A 17,659-nucleotide genomic window follows, 5' to 3' on the forward strand; every position below is an offset into this window, starting at 1 on the left:
GATAAGAATTACAGCCTATGAGAGCCCGAAAGGGCCTCCGAGGTCTTTGTCGAACCCATTAGTTACTTAGATGTGGACACACACTCATCAGGGCTAAAGGGCATGTCAGAGCCACCTGGCTAATGTATAGAGGGTCATCATCTTCTGATTCTTGGCCTAGCATGATTTCAATTAAGGCCACATTGGTGGGGAACGTGGGTGGGGGGTAGAGGCTGGAAGACACAACAGATAGAGAGTTTAAAATGGAGAAAGATAAATTTATTGTAAAAGTAGGAGGTATGGGATTATGAAATATTAGAACTTTAAATTTTATTTACAAGTAAACACAATAATGATATAGTATTCAGCACAGGTTTAAAAATTCAGAACATGAAAAAGTGTTTCATGTTAGTTAAAAGTATGACATGTTAACTCATTTATTAAGAGAGAGAACCTAAGAGAGAATAAGGAACATCTAACAGCATAAATAATAACAAGTCACAGTACAGAAGTTCAAGTGAGATGAATTAAGAGATTGCAAGATACAGGGGAAATAGATAGTAAAGCATTTGAATACTCTGAAAGAAAAAACAGGGGGACAGAAGGTGGGACAGAAAATTAGGCTAGGAAAACAGAAGGGGAGATGTTCAACTAGGACTAGAAAAGAAGCCTTATTGTGATGCTTATCACTTAAAGTTGGTTCTGCAACTGTGGAGAAGCCAGTAACATGACTTGTAAGAAAGAATATAAACAATGCAAATGCTTAGAATTGGACTTAAGATTATTAATTATAAAAAGCCATTTACAAAGCTCATATTGAAAAGTCAATTTAAATACTTTCTATTGTATGCTTTGAACAAATAATTAATGTTTCTTCAAACAAGACACAGGGAGAGTCAAGAGACAAGTAGTTTATCAGTCTGCATTTATTTTCATTTGCCAAAAGAAAATCTAAAATGCTATGCCCATTAGGTTAATCCAGTGATTTATCTGGGGAGAAGATATTCACGGTGATGCATGGTTTTTCCTCTTCTCAAATAATTGACATGATTTTGAAAAGATATTAATAAGCTGGAAAAGCTATCGATGATAATTATTGAGATAACAGAAAATCTTAAGCACATTAATTGGCTAGTAATAGAAAAATCAGGCATGCATTTAAAAGAAAGCCGACTAAGAAGCAAGATTGTTGAAGTTCATGAAAATTATAAAAGTAAATGTCATAAGATGGTAGAGAAAGTAAAAGTAAAGTAATTTGAATGGCAAGAAAATTTGAGCTAGAGAAATTTATAGCATATTCTTAATATAGAGGACAAAAAAAAAAAAAAAGGCTGTTAAGAATGGCTAAAATTAAGAGTGTTGGCACATATAACCAGTATGGAGCCAGAAGGTCAGACATCCAATGAAGACCTGTGAACAGGTGGAGAGCACCTGCACACCAGAAGTCAAAGTGAAGTCGAAGCCAGCTGGCTGGCATGTGGTTAACGCTGAATAAATATTTTCTGAAAAATGAAGTTATTCTCAGGATATGGTCAGCCCAGCACCAACATATGGGAACAGATGAGTTGTGGTAAGAGGCTGGTTCAATGGATAGTGGGCAGAGATAAAGGCAGATTATAACAAATAGAAAATAGGTACTGAGAGGAGGGGAGCAGAGGGGCTGGCCTGGACCACTGGAGGTGGGAACACCTGTGAAAGTCCCCAGTAGACCCTAGAGGGGAGAAGAAAGTGTACCAAGTATGGGAATACAACACTGCCAAGACCTGAGATGGAAACTTTGCTGTCTTTCCTGCACTTGTAGTTCTAGCTTTCCTAAACCACTGTTACCACTTTTGTAAAATGAATTGGAGAGAAACAATACATTGGTGCAATCAGTTTGCCAGAGGGTACTTGTGGATAAAGTAAGAGGCACATTAATAAACATTTCTCTAAATGGTCTGACATTTCTACTGAGAACTTGACATGGGAATAAGATTGTTGTGGGGTAAAACAACAAAAACAACAATAACAAAACCTGGTGCCCTTCATGGATAGGTTCATAGGAAGTGGTACTGGTCATCTTGAATTAAGAGAAATTTTAATGATCCTGTCCACTCTGACCTACCAATTTTCAATGGTTTCAACCAGGAGAGAGGTGACAGATAGCCTTTTAAGATAGTTTCTTTCTCTGTTAACACAGTTTGGATATTGTTACCCATGGAGTGAATCTATTCAACACCAGCAGCAGAAACCCTAATTGAGTTTTGAAATTATGTGCCATTTTGCTCTGCAATTACACTGTCCTTTAGATGAATCTGTATTACATCTGTAACTACCCAATTTCTACATGTAGAACTGAATAGATCAGCTACACTTTATGCAGCTGATCTATTTATAACACCCATTTATGATAAAAACTCTCCAGAAAGTGGGCATAGAGTGAACCCATTTCAACATAATAAAAGCCATATATGACAAAACCACAGCAAACATCATTCTCGATAGTGAAAAACTGAAAGCATTTCCTCTGCGATCAGAACAAGACAAGGATGTGCACTTTTGCCACTATTATTCAACACAGGTTTGGAAGTCTTAGCCATGGCAATCAGAGAAGAAAAAGAAATAAAAGGAATCCAAATTGGAAAGGAAGAAGTAAAATTATCACTGTCTGCAGATGACATGATAGTATACATAGAAAACCCTAAAGATGCTACCAGAAAACGATTAGAGTTCATCAATGAATTTGCTAAAGTTGCAGGATATAAAATTAATACACAGAAATCTCTTGCACTCCTATACACTAACAATGAAAGATCAGAAAGAGAAATCAAGGAAACAATCTCAGTTACCATCTCATCAAAAAAAATAAAATACTGAGGAATAAACCTACCTAAGGAGGCAAAAGACCTATACTCAGAAAACTAAAAGATACTGATGAAAGAAATAAAAGATGACACAAACAGATGCAGAGATATACCATGTTCTTGGATTGGAAGAATCAACATTGTGATAATGACTATACTACTCAAAGCAATCTACAGATTCAATGCAATCCCTATCAAATTACCAATGGAATTTTTCACAGAATTAGAACAAAAAATTTTACAATTTGTATGTAAACACAAAAGACCACACATAGCCAAAGCAATATTAAGAAAGAAAAATGGAGCTGGAGGAATCAGGCTCCCTGACTTCAGACTATACTACAAAGCTACAATAATCAAGATAGTATAGTACTGGCACAAAAACAGAAATATAGATCAATGGAACAGGATAGAAAGCCCAGAGAAAAACCCACACACCTATTGACACCTAATCTATGACAAAGGAGGCAAGAATATACAATGGAGAAAAATAGTCTCTTCAATAAGTGGTTCTGGGAAAACTGAACAGCTACATGTAAAAGAATGAAATTAGAACACACCCTAGGATTTAGGATTAAAGACCTAAATGCAAGGCTGGATACTATAAACCTCTTAGAGGAAAACATAGACAGAAGACTCTCTGACATAATTTGCAGCAAGATCTTTTTCAATCTGCCTCCTAGAGTAATGAAAATGAAAACAAAAATAAACAAATAGGACTTAATTAAACTTAAAAGCTTTTGCACAGCAACAGAAACCATAAACAAGACAAAAAGACAACACTCAGAATGGGAGAAAATATTTGCAGATGAAACAACAAAGGATTAATCTTCAAAATATACAAACAGCTCATGGCGCTCAATATCAAAAAAACAAACAATCCAGTTAAAAAATGGGCAGAAGACCTAAACAGACATTTCACCAAGGAAGACATATAGATGGCAAAGAGGCACATGAAAAGATGCTCAACATCACTAATTATTAGAGAAGTGAAAATTAAAACTACAATGAGGTATCAACTCATGCCAGTCATAATGGCCATCATCAAAAAATCTATAAACAATAAATACTAGAGAGGGTGTAGAGAAAAGGGAACCCTCCTACACTGTTGGTGGGAATGTAAACTGGTACAGCCACTATGGAGAATGCTATGGACATTCCTTAAAAAACGAAAAATAGAGCTACCATATGAACCAGCAATCCCACTACTGGACATATACCCAGAGAAGAACATAATTCAAAAAGACACATGCACCCCAATGTTCATTGCAGCACTATTTACAATAGCCAGGTCATGGAAGCAACCTAAGTGTCCATCAACAGAGGAGTGGATAAAGAAGATGTGGTACACATATACAATGGAATATTACTCGGCCATAAAAAAGAACAAAATAATGCCATTTGTAGCAACATGGATGGACCTAGAGACTGTCACACTGAGTGAAGTAAGTCAGACACAGAAAGACAAATATCATATGATATCACTTATATGTGGAATCTAAAAAAAGGGTACAAATAAACTTATTTACAAAACAGAAATAGAGTTACAGATGTAAACAAACATGGTTACTGGCGGGTAAGGAGGAGGAGGAGGGATAAATTGGAAGATTGGGATTGACACATACACATTACTGTATATAAAATAGATAACTAATAAGGACCTAACATATAGCACAGGGAACTCTACTCAATGATCTGTAATGGCCTATATGTGAAAAGAATCTAAAAATGAGGGGATATATGTGTATGTATAACAGATTCACTTTGCTGTACACCTGAAATTAACACAACATTGTAAATCAACTATCCCCCAAAAATATTTTTTAAAAACTCTAAATAATGTTCCAAGTGATGGTATACGATAATTTATTACCCATTTCATTAGAGTTGGGAATAAATTATTCCTAATCACTCACTATTAAAAATATGATCTTTGCATGTAAATAACATTCTTCTGCAGTTTTCTAAACATAAATTCACAAAGAGATTACTTGATCACAAGTATTTTTATGGGTTAGAGAAATATGATAACAATTTTTTATCACCAAAGGAAGGGAAGCTTTATCACTAAAGTCTTTGTACTAATTTAAAAGGAGGTAAATGTTTTATTTTTGTTTAGTTATTAGTAATTCAATGTTTCTTGCTTGTTTACCAAATTTCCTGTGTTAATTATCTGTTTCTGTTTTTCAACCATTTGACTGCTTGGGGTCATGGAGTTTTCTCACACAGTTGAATAAATTCTTTATATGGTATGGATAGTAACACTTTGCATACCATATATGATACAAATATTTTTTTGTCCATCTTCTATTTTTAGATCTGGCAGTTTTTGAATTCAGAGATTATAATTTTTATAGGCAAAATCTGTTAATATTATTCTTTGCAATTTCTGAAGTGCTGCTTTATCCCCCTGTGATTAGGGTAAGTTCTGTATCTTTTTTTCGTGCTAGTTTTTCCTGTTATTTTTTTCCCACTTAATTCGAGGTTTATTTGGGTGTATTTTGGGTTATTTTGTTTTAGTTACCCCTACACCACTTATTACATAATTTTGCTTTTCCCATTTGTTAATGATCCTTATATTAAACTAGATTCTACTTCTGTATTTGCTATTCTGTTCTAAAAATAACATTGCCATTTTTACGGCTTCTACACACTCCTATAATAACATATTCAAAATATGCTAGAGCTAGGCAGCCAAATGTGGTTCTTACTTTCCAGACTATTTAAAAAATGTTTTTTTCCAAGATCTGACATGACAGCAATTGACACCAACAGCAGAAACAGTAGAGAATTCATTCCAAGATCAATCTGTGTTCAGGACCATAGGGGGAAGTAGGGGATCACGCAGGGTGTCCAGTGCTTTAAGGACACAGCAGCTATACCCTCCCAGATGGTTCTTGTGGCATTATTTTGGCTGTGTTTCTGGCAGTTCTAGCTTCACAGTTTTCTAACCATCTTCTAGGCCTGATTCTTCCACCTTCTCAAAGATTCTGAATATCTAAATATCCCTTCAGTAAATTTCTTTGATGATTAGAGTTAGTTTCTGGTACTTGCAACTAAGAAACCTCACTAATGCTTAATCTATTCTTTTCTATTCTATTCTATTCTATTTATTACACATATTTTTTACAAAGAGACGTTTTATTAGCATTGTTACAGCAACGCGTCCCAGGAGTGGACGGATCCTCAGCGCACAGCCCACTGAGCTGTGAGCCGATGAGTCAGAGGGAAACAATTATTGTACACAGTGCAGACAAAGGATCATCCCAAGCCTCAAACAGAAGACGTAAAATCACTTTACAGAAAAGTAAATAAAAATAACACCCATTTTTCTATTTTAAAAAGTGCCATCTCTCGAGTGGCAGAGGATGGAAAGCCCCAGGACCTGGCGACCCAGTAGCCCTGATGCTTGAGAGGCCGGGCCCGCCCTGTTTTCTAAAGCTTAATATAAGCGTCCCAGATCTTCATCTTTCATACTCCTTCTCTACAATTTTCGTTCCTACTAATTTCTTCAGTGCGTCAGCCTCACAGCTACCAGCCTTCATCAAAACCTTAAGACCAGAGACTCCCTTTGTAAGGCTTAAATCTGAGTAAAGAGTGAAGAGACAAAACACCAAATCTTAAAAAGCCAAAGGATAGTGGAGCCAGTGCCAATGCACTTCTTTTAAATTAAGCCATTTCTTTCTTTCTTTTTTTACTGTGCTACAATGTGAACATGCTTTTTCCTATTTTCCTTATTCTTATTGTTAAGCTAGTACCAAATTTTCCTCATCATAGGAACCGCCTCGAGCACTTATTAAAAGTAGAGAGTCTTAGAATCTTGGAGATACTCAGTATGTTCTGACTGATATGCAAGAATGTACATTTTCAATAGGTTCCTTTATTATCCCCACACATGCATTTCCACAGTCCCAGATGTTCTTGTGGTCAGGCAATTTTGGAAAACACTGTCCTAGCTTTAATTCTTAGAAGACTTGCTAGGCCAATGGTCCATTTTTGTGAGAGGGGTAAAATCCACCACCTCTTTTTTTTTAAAAGGAAAAGGAGTTCAGTGTTTTCATATGCCTTTTTGGAATTGACAGAAATGATTAATGAGCTAACAGGCTTTGACCGAACAGAGACCTGGGTTTGAATCTCAGCAGTGTGACCATGACCTACGTCTCTATGTCTGATAGGAAGAATAAAAGCTTTCACATTAGAATACTGTGAGGATTAGATAAGGGAAAATTAGTCAAATGCTTAGTGCTAGTTAAATGACTGACACAGAGAGAGTTCCTAGTTAGTGAAAATGTTTTCCCTTCCTTCTCTTGTCTTTATTCCCATAAATCACTTTTTTTTTCAAACATAGAAAGGTAGTTACTTGACTTAATCCTTAACTACCTGTTACATGCAATATAAGATATGTTCCCTAATGTCTCACTGTTCTTTTAAGAAACTAAAACATTCAAGGAAATGGCTTATCTTAGAAACCAGATTAAAATGATGAAATAAAAGAGAAATAAGAATAATAATCTTTGGGGTGAATTGCATTTTGGGGAAAGTTATGTATAACTATTAAATGTATATTTTAGCAAATCTGTCCTGAATTTGTTCTTCTCTCTGAAGTCTAAAATAACAGCATGGCATAGTAAGAGTTTTATTTTACTTATAACTTCATTAATTTTTTAAATGAGTAATACATTCAAGTGGTTCAAAATATTTTTTAAAGTATCAAATGTACAGTTGAAATTGTTACACTGATATTCATAATATAAATAGGTCTATAATATTCTTTTCTTTTAATATCTTTGTCTTGATTTTGGTAACAGGGTTACCCTCGCCTTTAGGGTGAATTGGGAAATATTTCCAATTTTTGGTTGTTTAGAAAATATTGTGTAAAATTAGGATCCTCTGTTCCTTGAAAGTTGGTAGAACTTGCTTGTTAAATAATCTAGCCCTTTCCCGGTGAGAAGATATTGCTGCAATTTCTTGAATAGTTATAGGAACATTTAATTTTTCTAAGTCTTGGTAAGATATGTATTTCTAATAATATGTCCATTTCATCTAAGATTTCAAAGTTGTTGGCAAAAGTTGTTGGCAGTATTCACTTTTCTTTTTACTTTTTATCTGTAGTCACTGTTTCTGTTTCATGCCTTATATTTTTCATTTGTATCTTCTCTCTTCCTATGATCAAACTCGCTAGAGGTTTGTCTATTTTATTTTATTTTTTATCAATGTTTTTTTATTGATCTTCTTTATCATATTTTTGTTTTCTACTTCACTGACTGCTGCTTTTATTTTTATTGTATTTTTTCTTCTATGTTCTTTGAGTGTATTCCCTCCTTCTGATGTAAGTATTTAAAGCTATAGATCTCCCTCAAAGCACCACTTTGGCTACATCTCACAAGTTTTTGATGCATAGTGTTTTTTAATACCATTCAATTCCAGATATTTTATATTCATTAAAATTTCTGCTTAAACTCCAAAGTTATTTAGCAGTGTGTTTTTGTAAAATTGTGAATGGTACAAGGATGCCCACTATCCCTATTCTAGTCAAAACTGTATATGAAGTCCTAGCCAGTATACATGTCATGAACTAACTGAGTGATCCAACTGAATAATCCTGAGGTCCAATGGAAAAAAAAAAAAAAAGAAAAAATGAGAGATAGGGAAATCTAACAAGCTTCCAGGTAAATGAATGAGTTATCTTTAAAGGAAAAAGAATAAGAGCTGTAGGTAGACTTCTCATTTGCAACACTGAAAGCTAGAAGTCAAAGCATTAGCATAAACAGTCTACTGAGAGAAAAGAACTCAAGTATTCTACACCTAGCTAAGTTAGCATTACATCCATCAAGTTGAGAATTATATTTTATTTTGAATTTCTAAGGAACATTTACAAAACATGATCATGTACTCAACATAAAGAAAAGCTTAACAAATTCCAAGAGGTATTATGTCACATTATTTAATCAGAATATCCTTAAGTTAAATAAATAATAAAAAAGTAACTCCCTTGGAAAACAAATTAGAAACTAAGAAATATATTCCTAGATAACTCTTTAACCTAAGAAAAAATAAGAAATACAGAATATTTAGATAGCATTGAAAAAGAAAATAATATTAAAAGCTATGAGGTACAAAGTTTACTCAAACAAAAATTTATACTTTGAAATGCCTCTATTATTAAACAAAGAAAATGAGAAATAAAAGAACTTAGTAGTCTTTTCAGAAGTCTAAAAAATGAAAACAAAAAGAAACCAGGAAGAAAAAGTTAATAAACATAGAAGTCAAAAGTAATGTCATGGAAAATAAAAGTAGTAGAAAGCATTAAAAACAACAACAACAACAACAAAAAAAAAAACCCAAAAGCTAGTTCTTTGAAAGCCTGATAAATAATAAGAGATAAATATAAATAGATACCGTTAAAAATCAGAAATCAGGTATCACCACAGATAGAGGAGATATTTAAAAAATAAGGGTATTACATGCCATATTATGGATACAAATCTGAAATCTTAGAGAAAAATGAATGATTTCCTGTCAAAATATAAATAATAAAAACAGCTCAGAAGAACTGAAGAGTTAAATAGTCAAATTACTACAGAAAACTCTGGAAACATTAAATAATTACCATTTAAAGAGGCACCAGAATCAGATGAGTTCATAATTGAATTTTACTTAATGATACTGGGTTCACATTCAAGATTTATCTAACCTTTAAAAAACAGACAATCAAATGTTATTAAACCTATTTATTAACATCACTTAATTTTAGCACAAAACTCTAATTAGTGCCCCTTAATAAACAAAAATTATAGACCAATCTCATTTATAAATGTAGGTACTGAACTTATAAATAAAATATAACCATGTAGAAAATGATATGTAAAAAAGTAGTATCAGGAAATTTAGTAATACAAATCCATTTTACCAGTTGGTTAAAGGAGAGAAAACATGGTTAATATCAATAGATGCTGAAAAGACATATAACAAAATCCAAAAGCATTTCTAATAAAACATTTAAGTAAAGTTGGAATAGAAGGAAAATATTTGATTAAAAATAAACAATATTTACCAAAAACCAAACATCAAATATGATTCCAAGTGGAAAAACACCGAATGATTTCAATTAAAATCGGGAAGTAGACAAGGATGATCACTGTCACCATTATTATTTAACACAGTTTCAGAGGTTCAAATGGATTTAATAAGATATGAACAAGACAAGAAATAAGATAAAATATATAAACATTGGAAAAGAATAGATGAACTCTTTTTGGGGCACATTGGGGCTGGTCATATAAATGCACAGCTAGAAAATCCAAGAGACACTAAATAAAAACTACTAGAAGTAATATGAGAATTTTGTAAATTTAATGGATATGAGACAAATATATAAAAATCAATAGCCTTTTTTCATCTATCAATATCAGGACATTGAGATAGAGCAAATAGTTCATTCACAGTAGATGCAAATATGATAGTCATAAATTTTAAAAGAATGGCAAAGAAACATTCAAATAAAACTATAAAATTATATTAAAGAACATAAAACAACATAAGGACATACCATATCTTGAATGAATAAACTTTTATAATATTAAAAAGACTTAGTGTCCCTAAAAAATGTCAATTCTCTAAAAATTAGTATAAATATAATGTAATCCCAATTAGAATCCCTGTTAATATCAGAATTTAATGATATTATCTTAAAGTTTATGTGGAAGAATACCTGCTGTGAATATGTAATAAAAGTATACAGACTGGAAGAGAAAAACTTTACTAGATATCTATCAGAGTCTTTGGATTAGAGGTAAATAAATGATCTTAAAGTTCAAATCAAAGAATAACTGCCTTCAAATATATATTTAAAAAGTAAGAACAAAGGAGAGAGAATAAATTTTACCAGCTATGAGAATATACTATTAAGTCAAATGAATATGATATTAATGGTACATCTAATAAATTAGTGGAACAGAAAAGAGAATACAATAATAGATACTAGCATTTGTGAAATTTTGACATATGACACGTAGTAGGTTTATTTAGTGGGAGAAGGATGGATTATTTAATACATAATACTGATACAACTGGCTATGTATTTGGAAAGAATAAAACTGGAGCCCCAAATCTCACATCATATAAAAAATAAATTCCATATGTGCTACTGACTTAAATGAAAGAAAACCCAAGAGACCATATGTATAATCTAGGAATGGAATGGACTTTTTAACCAAGACTAACCAGAAACAATAACAGACATTAATTTGATGATACCCCAAAGAAAAACTTTGATATGTGAAAAGTCAATAGACAAATTATACATTAGAAAAAAATTGAATATAGAAGATAATTACTTTACTATACAAACTGCTCTTAAAAATTGTTAAGGAAAATTCTAGTAATACAATAGAACATTGGCAAAATCTATGAGTAGGTAATTCACAAGAGAAAAATTAAAATATCTGATTTTAAAGTTTGTATCTAGTTCCATATTGCTTCCAAATTCATGTGACAACTTCTCTTCTCTTTCAGAATCAGTTCCTCTCCAGATTTCTCTAGTCTGTGGTGTGCTCCCATCATTAAAGACTTCCAAGCAAAGAAGTTCAGAGCCCTCTGTGACTTCTTTCTCGCCCTTGTCTACTCAGCCAGGTGTTTACCTCTCTATTCCTGGGTAGTCCTCTCAACCCTAATTCTATTTAAGCTTTCCCAGTGTGGCCATGGAGAGGGCCAAGGAGACACAGTGGGACAAGCATGAGTCTTGGAGTCCAACTAGGTTTGCTTTCACTCCCTGCCATTTACCAGCTATGTGGGAACAAGTATGTTACCTCTCTGGACCTTCATTCTCTCCTCTGTAAGAAGGGATAATTATACCTGTTATTCATGATCATTGTGAGAAGTGACAGAAGTAATTTATGTACAGTGCTAACATGGTTTCTAGCACACATTAGGACCTAAAAAATGTTAGTTCTCTACCCTACTTCAGTTTCTTATGGTTAGTCTAGGGACTGGGTTACCAGCAAAGATATTTTCTAAATGGCTACCTGACTCCAATTTCTTGATATTTGGAACATCTCCATGTGTTGATAGTAGCTTAATTTTGCTAAAACACTGCTTGTGTTGTATCATTCTCCTGATTTACCAATTTTCAAAGATTGCTTACTGCCTTCAGGAAAAAGTACAAACCACATAGCCTTACTGCTAACACACTCATTGTTCTAAGGTAAAAATTTTAAAACCTTGCCCAAGGTTCCCAAAACATAATTTTTAACGTTTTCATTTGGGAAAATGAAGGAATGCCTAAAAATTTGGAATCACCTTATATAATAGCATAGGCTATATTTTCCTTCAGTATTCTAAACCACCATCCACTGGGAATAATGATATACAAAAAAAACTCTACTTTGTTTTCCTGAAATCTCACTTTGTACTTGAAATGTCTTTAATATATTCACATAATACTTGCCACTCTAAATGGCACAATAGGAATTGATGATAGCAAACATTTATCACAGAAACAGTTATTGGCATTGTTATTAATAATTAGGCATATTTACAACACAAACTAGTTAAAACAAGATTTTGTTGTGATCATGAGAGAAATAAAAATTTAGACATTACTTTATTATGTCTAGTTGCTAACAACAGCAAAAAATAATTCTTTTACCTAGTACTTCCTTTTGCAAGTCATGGCATCTGGTTTGCAAGTTTACTTCCTGTTGTTTGGATGTCTCAATTTGCTGAGATCTCAATATGGCTGCATCTGACAACAATTTCAGATTTTTCATTTCCTCTTCAAGGCATACATTATTTCTCTGGGACACTGTCAAACTTTTATTTAGCACCTTTATTTCTGTAAAGAAAATTCAAAGTTTACAAATAGATAACACTGGATCATAAAACATTTCTTAAAAAATGATTATTTTCTTTTAGAAAATGAATAGTTGAAAGCCAACATGACTTCTCTGAGAGTATAGTGACACCTAACCAAAAAGTTAAGTTTTAATTTAGTAGTTATTCTGAAAAAGAAATGAAAAAAGGATTATATTGCTAAATGATGCATGAAATCTTTTAGTAGTTTTTTTAAGCCTTTAAATTGTATTAAATGGCAATCCTGCCTGCTTTTTAAATACTCACATGAATGAATAAAATAATATCCATGTAATGTTCTGGGTTTTATTGAAATTAAATTGTTTTCTTGGCAACATGATTCAGAAAAGTAAATTTAAATGTGTTAGCATGAGCTGGTTGGGAAGTATTTCTAAGAGATAACTAGGACATATTCTATACAAATTATGAAGAAAGATGGTAGGCGTGGAGAGAAATAAAAGGATATAGTGTCTAAAACTAATAAATTTATGGGCAGAAAGTATTAGCTAATATATCTTAATGGTTCCAATAACACTCTGTCCCCTCAAAATAAGAGCAGAATTTCATCATAGCAATCAATTCTCATTATTCTATCTACTCAGATTAAGTTTAATAAAAATATGCCTTCACAGCATTATGTAGATTTAAATGTGCTAATTTTATATAATTTTGTGAGAAATGCATGGAACATTTTATCCTTCAGAAAGATAATTATCAAGGTCTCCCTTGCTTAGTGTTTTCAGTACTGCTGCCTTAAGCCACCATTAAAATATACAAAAACACATGCAATAATAATAAAAATACTATAAAATTTGTACAACCACAATGAACTGAACTGATGAGGATGTGATCTACATGAAAATCTGGACAGCCTCCTTTTTCAGAGAGCTCACTTGGCATTTCTTCCTTGCTTAGCTCATCCTGGACTATGTGATGGGTTTAGTGTGTTATTGGGTGTCAAAGGAGGTTGGCTTGGTTTACTGGTCTTGGAGCCATCACAGCAGAAATAGTAGCCACATGGGCCAGTGAAGACCAGAAGTAGACATCCATGGGACAGACATGGCTGCAGAGGCAATATGGCCAGTAAATGGTTACAGGAGAAGTAAAGCAGTACGCTGAACAGAGCACAGAGAAGAAAGCATGTCCCAAGGGATGGTGATGAGTAGGATCAGGAATGTGGTCTAAGGAGAGAAAAGCAAAATGCCTTTCTGTGGGAAGAAAGTACATCTGGAAGAAAAATGACCTATTTATCATTTGCCAGGATGGTACTGCTTAGGTTCACAGGCTGACTCTCTTAGTGTACACTACTATCTGTCTCTAAAATAACTCCTTGTGTCAATGTGACTTTCTATCTGACATTAAAAGAATAAGAATTTGCAATACAAATTCATTTGTGAAATATATTCTAACATATGGAAAAGTACAGTAAGATTTTTAACAGGTGGTTTCTAACATGGATATAGGAGAGTAAACTCAATGGGGGTTAATTAACTCACCCTTGGCAAATTATACATCCCCTGTACCTATGGCAACCCTGGTGTCAAATACCTACTTTCATCATTAATACAACTTCATAATTGCCACTTATGTGTCCCAATTTGGGTTCATAAATTATGATCAACCTATTCTGTCATTGTACCCACCATACACTTTCCCTGTCTTTGCACCACCCCATGAAGAATGTCCTCCTAACCTGTTACGTTGGACCTACCACAACTCTTAGGCTACCTCTGCCTGGAAATCTTTCCTGACCAGATCTGTAACTTGCGCCAGTTACACCATTTCTATAGCACTGATCATATGCATACATGTGACCTACTATTAGACTGTAAGTTATTTTAGGCCAGAGGTAATATCTCATTCATTTTTTATTCCTCCCATAATTTCTGCCACAACATTCTAGAATTAAAAGAAGCTCAATAAATAGCTACTAAATGAGTAAAGGCATTATTGCACAAAGCTTCTAATATACCACTAGTTGAAAATCCTAAATATGTGTTTATCTTAACTCTCCCTTCACTTCAGAGGCAAGCATTTTGAGCCCCAAATTATTTAATGTAAGACTTGATAAGGCAGTAAACACACACATCTAAAAGAAGGAAACATTTTTAATAGGATAAGCAAATAGGCCTATTCTATCCCCAATTTCATCAATTTTATGAAAAATGTGGACTACATTTCTAAGGCTAATTCAGAACTTGAATTTTAAAAGTTCAAGAGCTATTCGGTCAATAGTTATTTTGAGAGTGGAAGCAAATTGATTCTATGCTTGCTAAAATATTCTGCCTTGGTAAAAATATTATTTTTTTCTGAAATTTCTTCTACTAAAATAGCTATGCTCTGATTTGAGAAAACCTAATCTATGAAAAGTTAGACTTAAAAATATTGATTGCGGGCTTCCCTGGTGGTGCAGTGGTTGAGAATCTGCCTGCCGATGCAGGGGACACGGGTTCGAGCCCTGGTCTGGGAAGATCCCACGTGCCACGAAGCGGCTGGGTCCGTGGGCCACAACTACTGAGCCTGTGTGTCTGGAGCCTGTGCTCCGCAACGGGAGAGTCCGCAATAGTGAGAGGCCCGCGCACCGCGATGAAGAGTGGCCCTCGCTTGCCACAACTGGGGAAAGCCCTCGCGCAGAGGCAAAGACCCAACACAGCAAAAATTAAAAAAAAAAAAAATATTGATTGCATAAAGTGATAACCACTAATTAGAAGAATAGGAAATACTCCATTTGTATCTTCTACTTAATATTCAGCATACTTTGTCAGCAAGAAAATATTAAACAATGTCTTTTTTCTAGAAACTTCCTTCCTATTTTGGACTTTGATTTTAAATGTAAATTAATTTTAATGTGAAAATCTTTTAAAGTATCTGAATAATGTGTGCAGTGTATACGGGGTTTACTACATTTATTAGTTTGCTAGGGCTGCCATAACAGAGTATCACAGACTGGGTGGCTTAATCAATAGAAATTCATTTCTCACAGTTCTGTTGGCTAGAAGTCTGAGATCAAGGTGTCAGGGTTGGTTTCTTCTGAGGGTCATAAAGGACAGATCTGTTCAAGGCCTTTCTACTTGGCTTGTAGATGGCCGCCTTCTCCCTGTGTCTTCACATTGTCTTCTCTCTGTGTGTCTGTTTCTAAATTTCCTCTTCTTGTAAGGATACCAGTCATTTTGGATTAGAGCCCACCCATTTAAATTTAATTGTTTCTTTAAGAACCCTAACTCCAAATATAGTTATATTCCAAGGTACCAGGGAGTTAGGACTTCAACATATGAATTTGAGAGAGACACATTTCAGCCCATAATGCTATATTTTAGAATAATTATTGGCATTTCTGTTGTGATTATAAATACGCAAAAATAGGTGAGCATGTGGAGTATAGAAGATAAAATGGAAAACTGAAAACAACTGAGTTAGTATAGAGGAATTAGGAGTTTATTTTACTTCTTATAAAAATGTTTCAAGTTTTATTTTACATCAACTTTTCAAATAAAGAACTATGCCGTGCAGAATCAACTCACACCATAAGGATATATCCATGTGATCACAAATAAAAGCTAGTATTGAAAAAAAGTATGTTATTTAAAATGTTTGTAATATTGTCAAAGTTTATAGCCGATAGATGTTTTTAGCTTTTAAAGTAAGTGTGACAGAATTCGCTAGCTGATGCAAGTATAATTATTAGTATTAATCTCAAACAATCAATTTATTTGCCTTGACAAAATTTTTCTGTTGTTCTTAGTTCTGTTAGCTTAGTCAATGAACTTAAAATTATGTTACATCATTAAGTTTTTAGGAAGCCTCTATAACCTTATTACCAAGGCATACTGATATAAAATCATATTTAAAAACTCTGAAACACTAGATTTATTATTTAATGAAGGGATCATAAAACACTATATAGGTTTTTAAAAAAAAACTATTTTGAAATACTTAAGAGATTTACAGGAAGTTGTAAAGAAATGTATAGGAAGGTCCTGTGCTGCTTTTATTCCTCCTCTCCCCATGTTGACATTTTGTATAACTACAGGACTCTATCAAAATTAAGAAACTGCTCTTGGTATAATCCACAGAGCTAATTCAGAGTTCACCAGTTATACACACCTTTCTGTGTGTGTGTGTGTGTGTGCATAGCTCTATGCAATTTTATCACATATGTAGCTTTGTATAACTAGCAACACGGCCAAAACATAGGATTAGTCTATCACCACAAAGCTACCTCCTGTTACCCCTTTATAGCCACACCTACTCCTATCCCCACCACCATCCCTAATCCCTGGCAACAACTTATCTGTTCTCCTCCTCTATAATTTTGTTATTTCAAGAATGCTACATAAATAGACTCATATAATATGTAACCTTTTTGAGGCTGGATTTTTTTCATGCAGCATAGTCCTTTGAGCATGTATTAATAATCTGTACCTTTTTTATTGCTGAGTAGTATCCCAGTTTGTTCTTCATTCACGGAAGGATATTTGGGTTGTTTCCAATTTTGGTTATTATGAATAAAGCTGCTATGAACGTGTATGCATAGGTATCTGCATGAACTTAGGTTTTCATTTCTTTGGGACAAATGCCTAAAAGTGCAACAACTAGGTCATGTGGTAAGTGCGTGTCTTTTTAGTTTTAGAGGAAATTGAAAAATTATTTTCTAGAATGGCTGTACCATGTTACATTCCCACCAGCAATATTGATTTGGTTTCTCTGATCCTTGCCAACACTTGCTTTGCTCAATTAAAATTTTAGACATTGTAGTAGATATGCAGTAGTATCTCATTATGGTTTTAATTTGCATTTCCCTAATGACTGATGATATGAAACATTTTTTCTTGTGCTTATTTGCCACCTGTATATCCTCTTTGATGAAATTTCTGCTCATTTATTTTGCCCATTTTCTAATTACACTATTTTTTTGATGTAGAGCTTTGAGAGTTTACAAAAAATAGATTCTAGATACAAGCCCTTTGTCAGATATGTGCTTTGCAAAT

General features: G+C 33.6%; 1 protein-coding gene across 1 annotated transcript in view; it reads right to left on the minus strand.

Moving 5' to 3' along the window:
* Window positions 1–17,659, minus strand: part of LEKR1 (leucine, glutamate and lysine rich 1) — a gene marked incomplete at both ends in the record, with an annotated part of 264,064 nt that overhangs the window by 124,270 nt on the left and 122,135 nt on the right. Inside the window, one exon of the mRNA XM_079705454.1 lies at window positions 12,469–12,654. Within this exon, the coding sequence (XP_079561580.1) occupies window positions 12,469–12,654 (186 nt within the window). The remainder of the gene's footprint in view (window positions 1–12,468; window positions 12,655–17,659) is intronic.

Source organism: Hyperoodon ampullatus (genome assembly GCF_949752795.1).
Source record: "Hyperoodon ampullatus genome assembly, chromosome: 5".
NCBI classification, from domain to species: Eukaryota; Metazoa; Chordata; class Mammalia; order Artiodactyla; family Ziphiidae; genus Hyperoodon; species Hyperoodon ampullatus.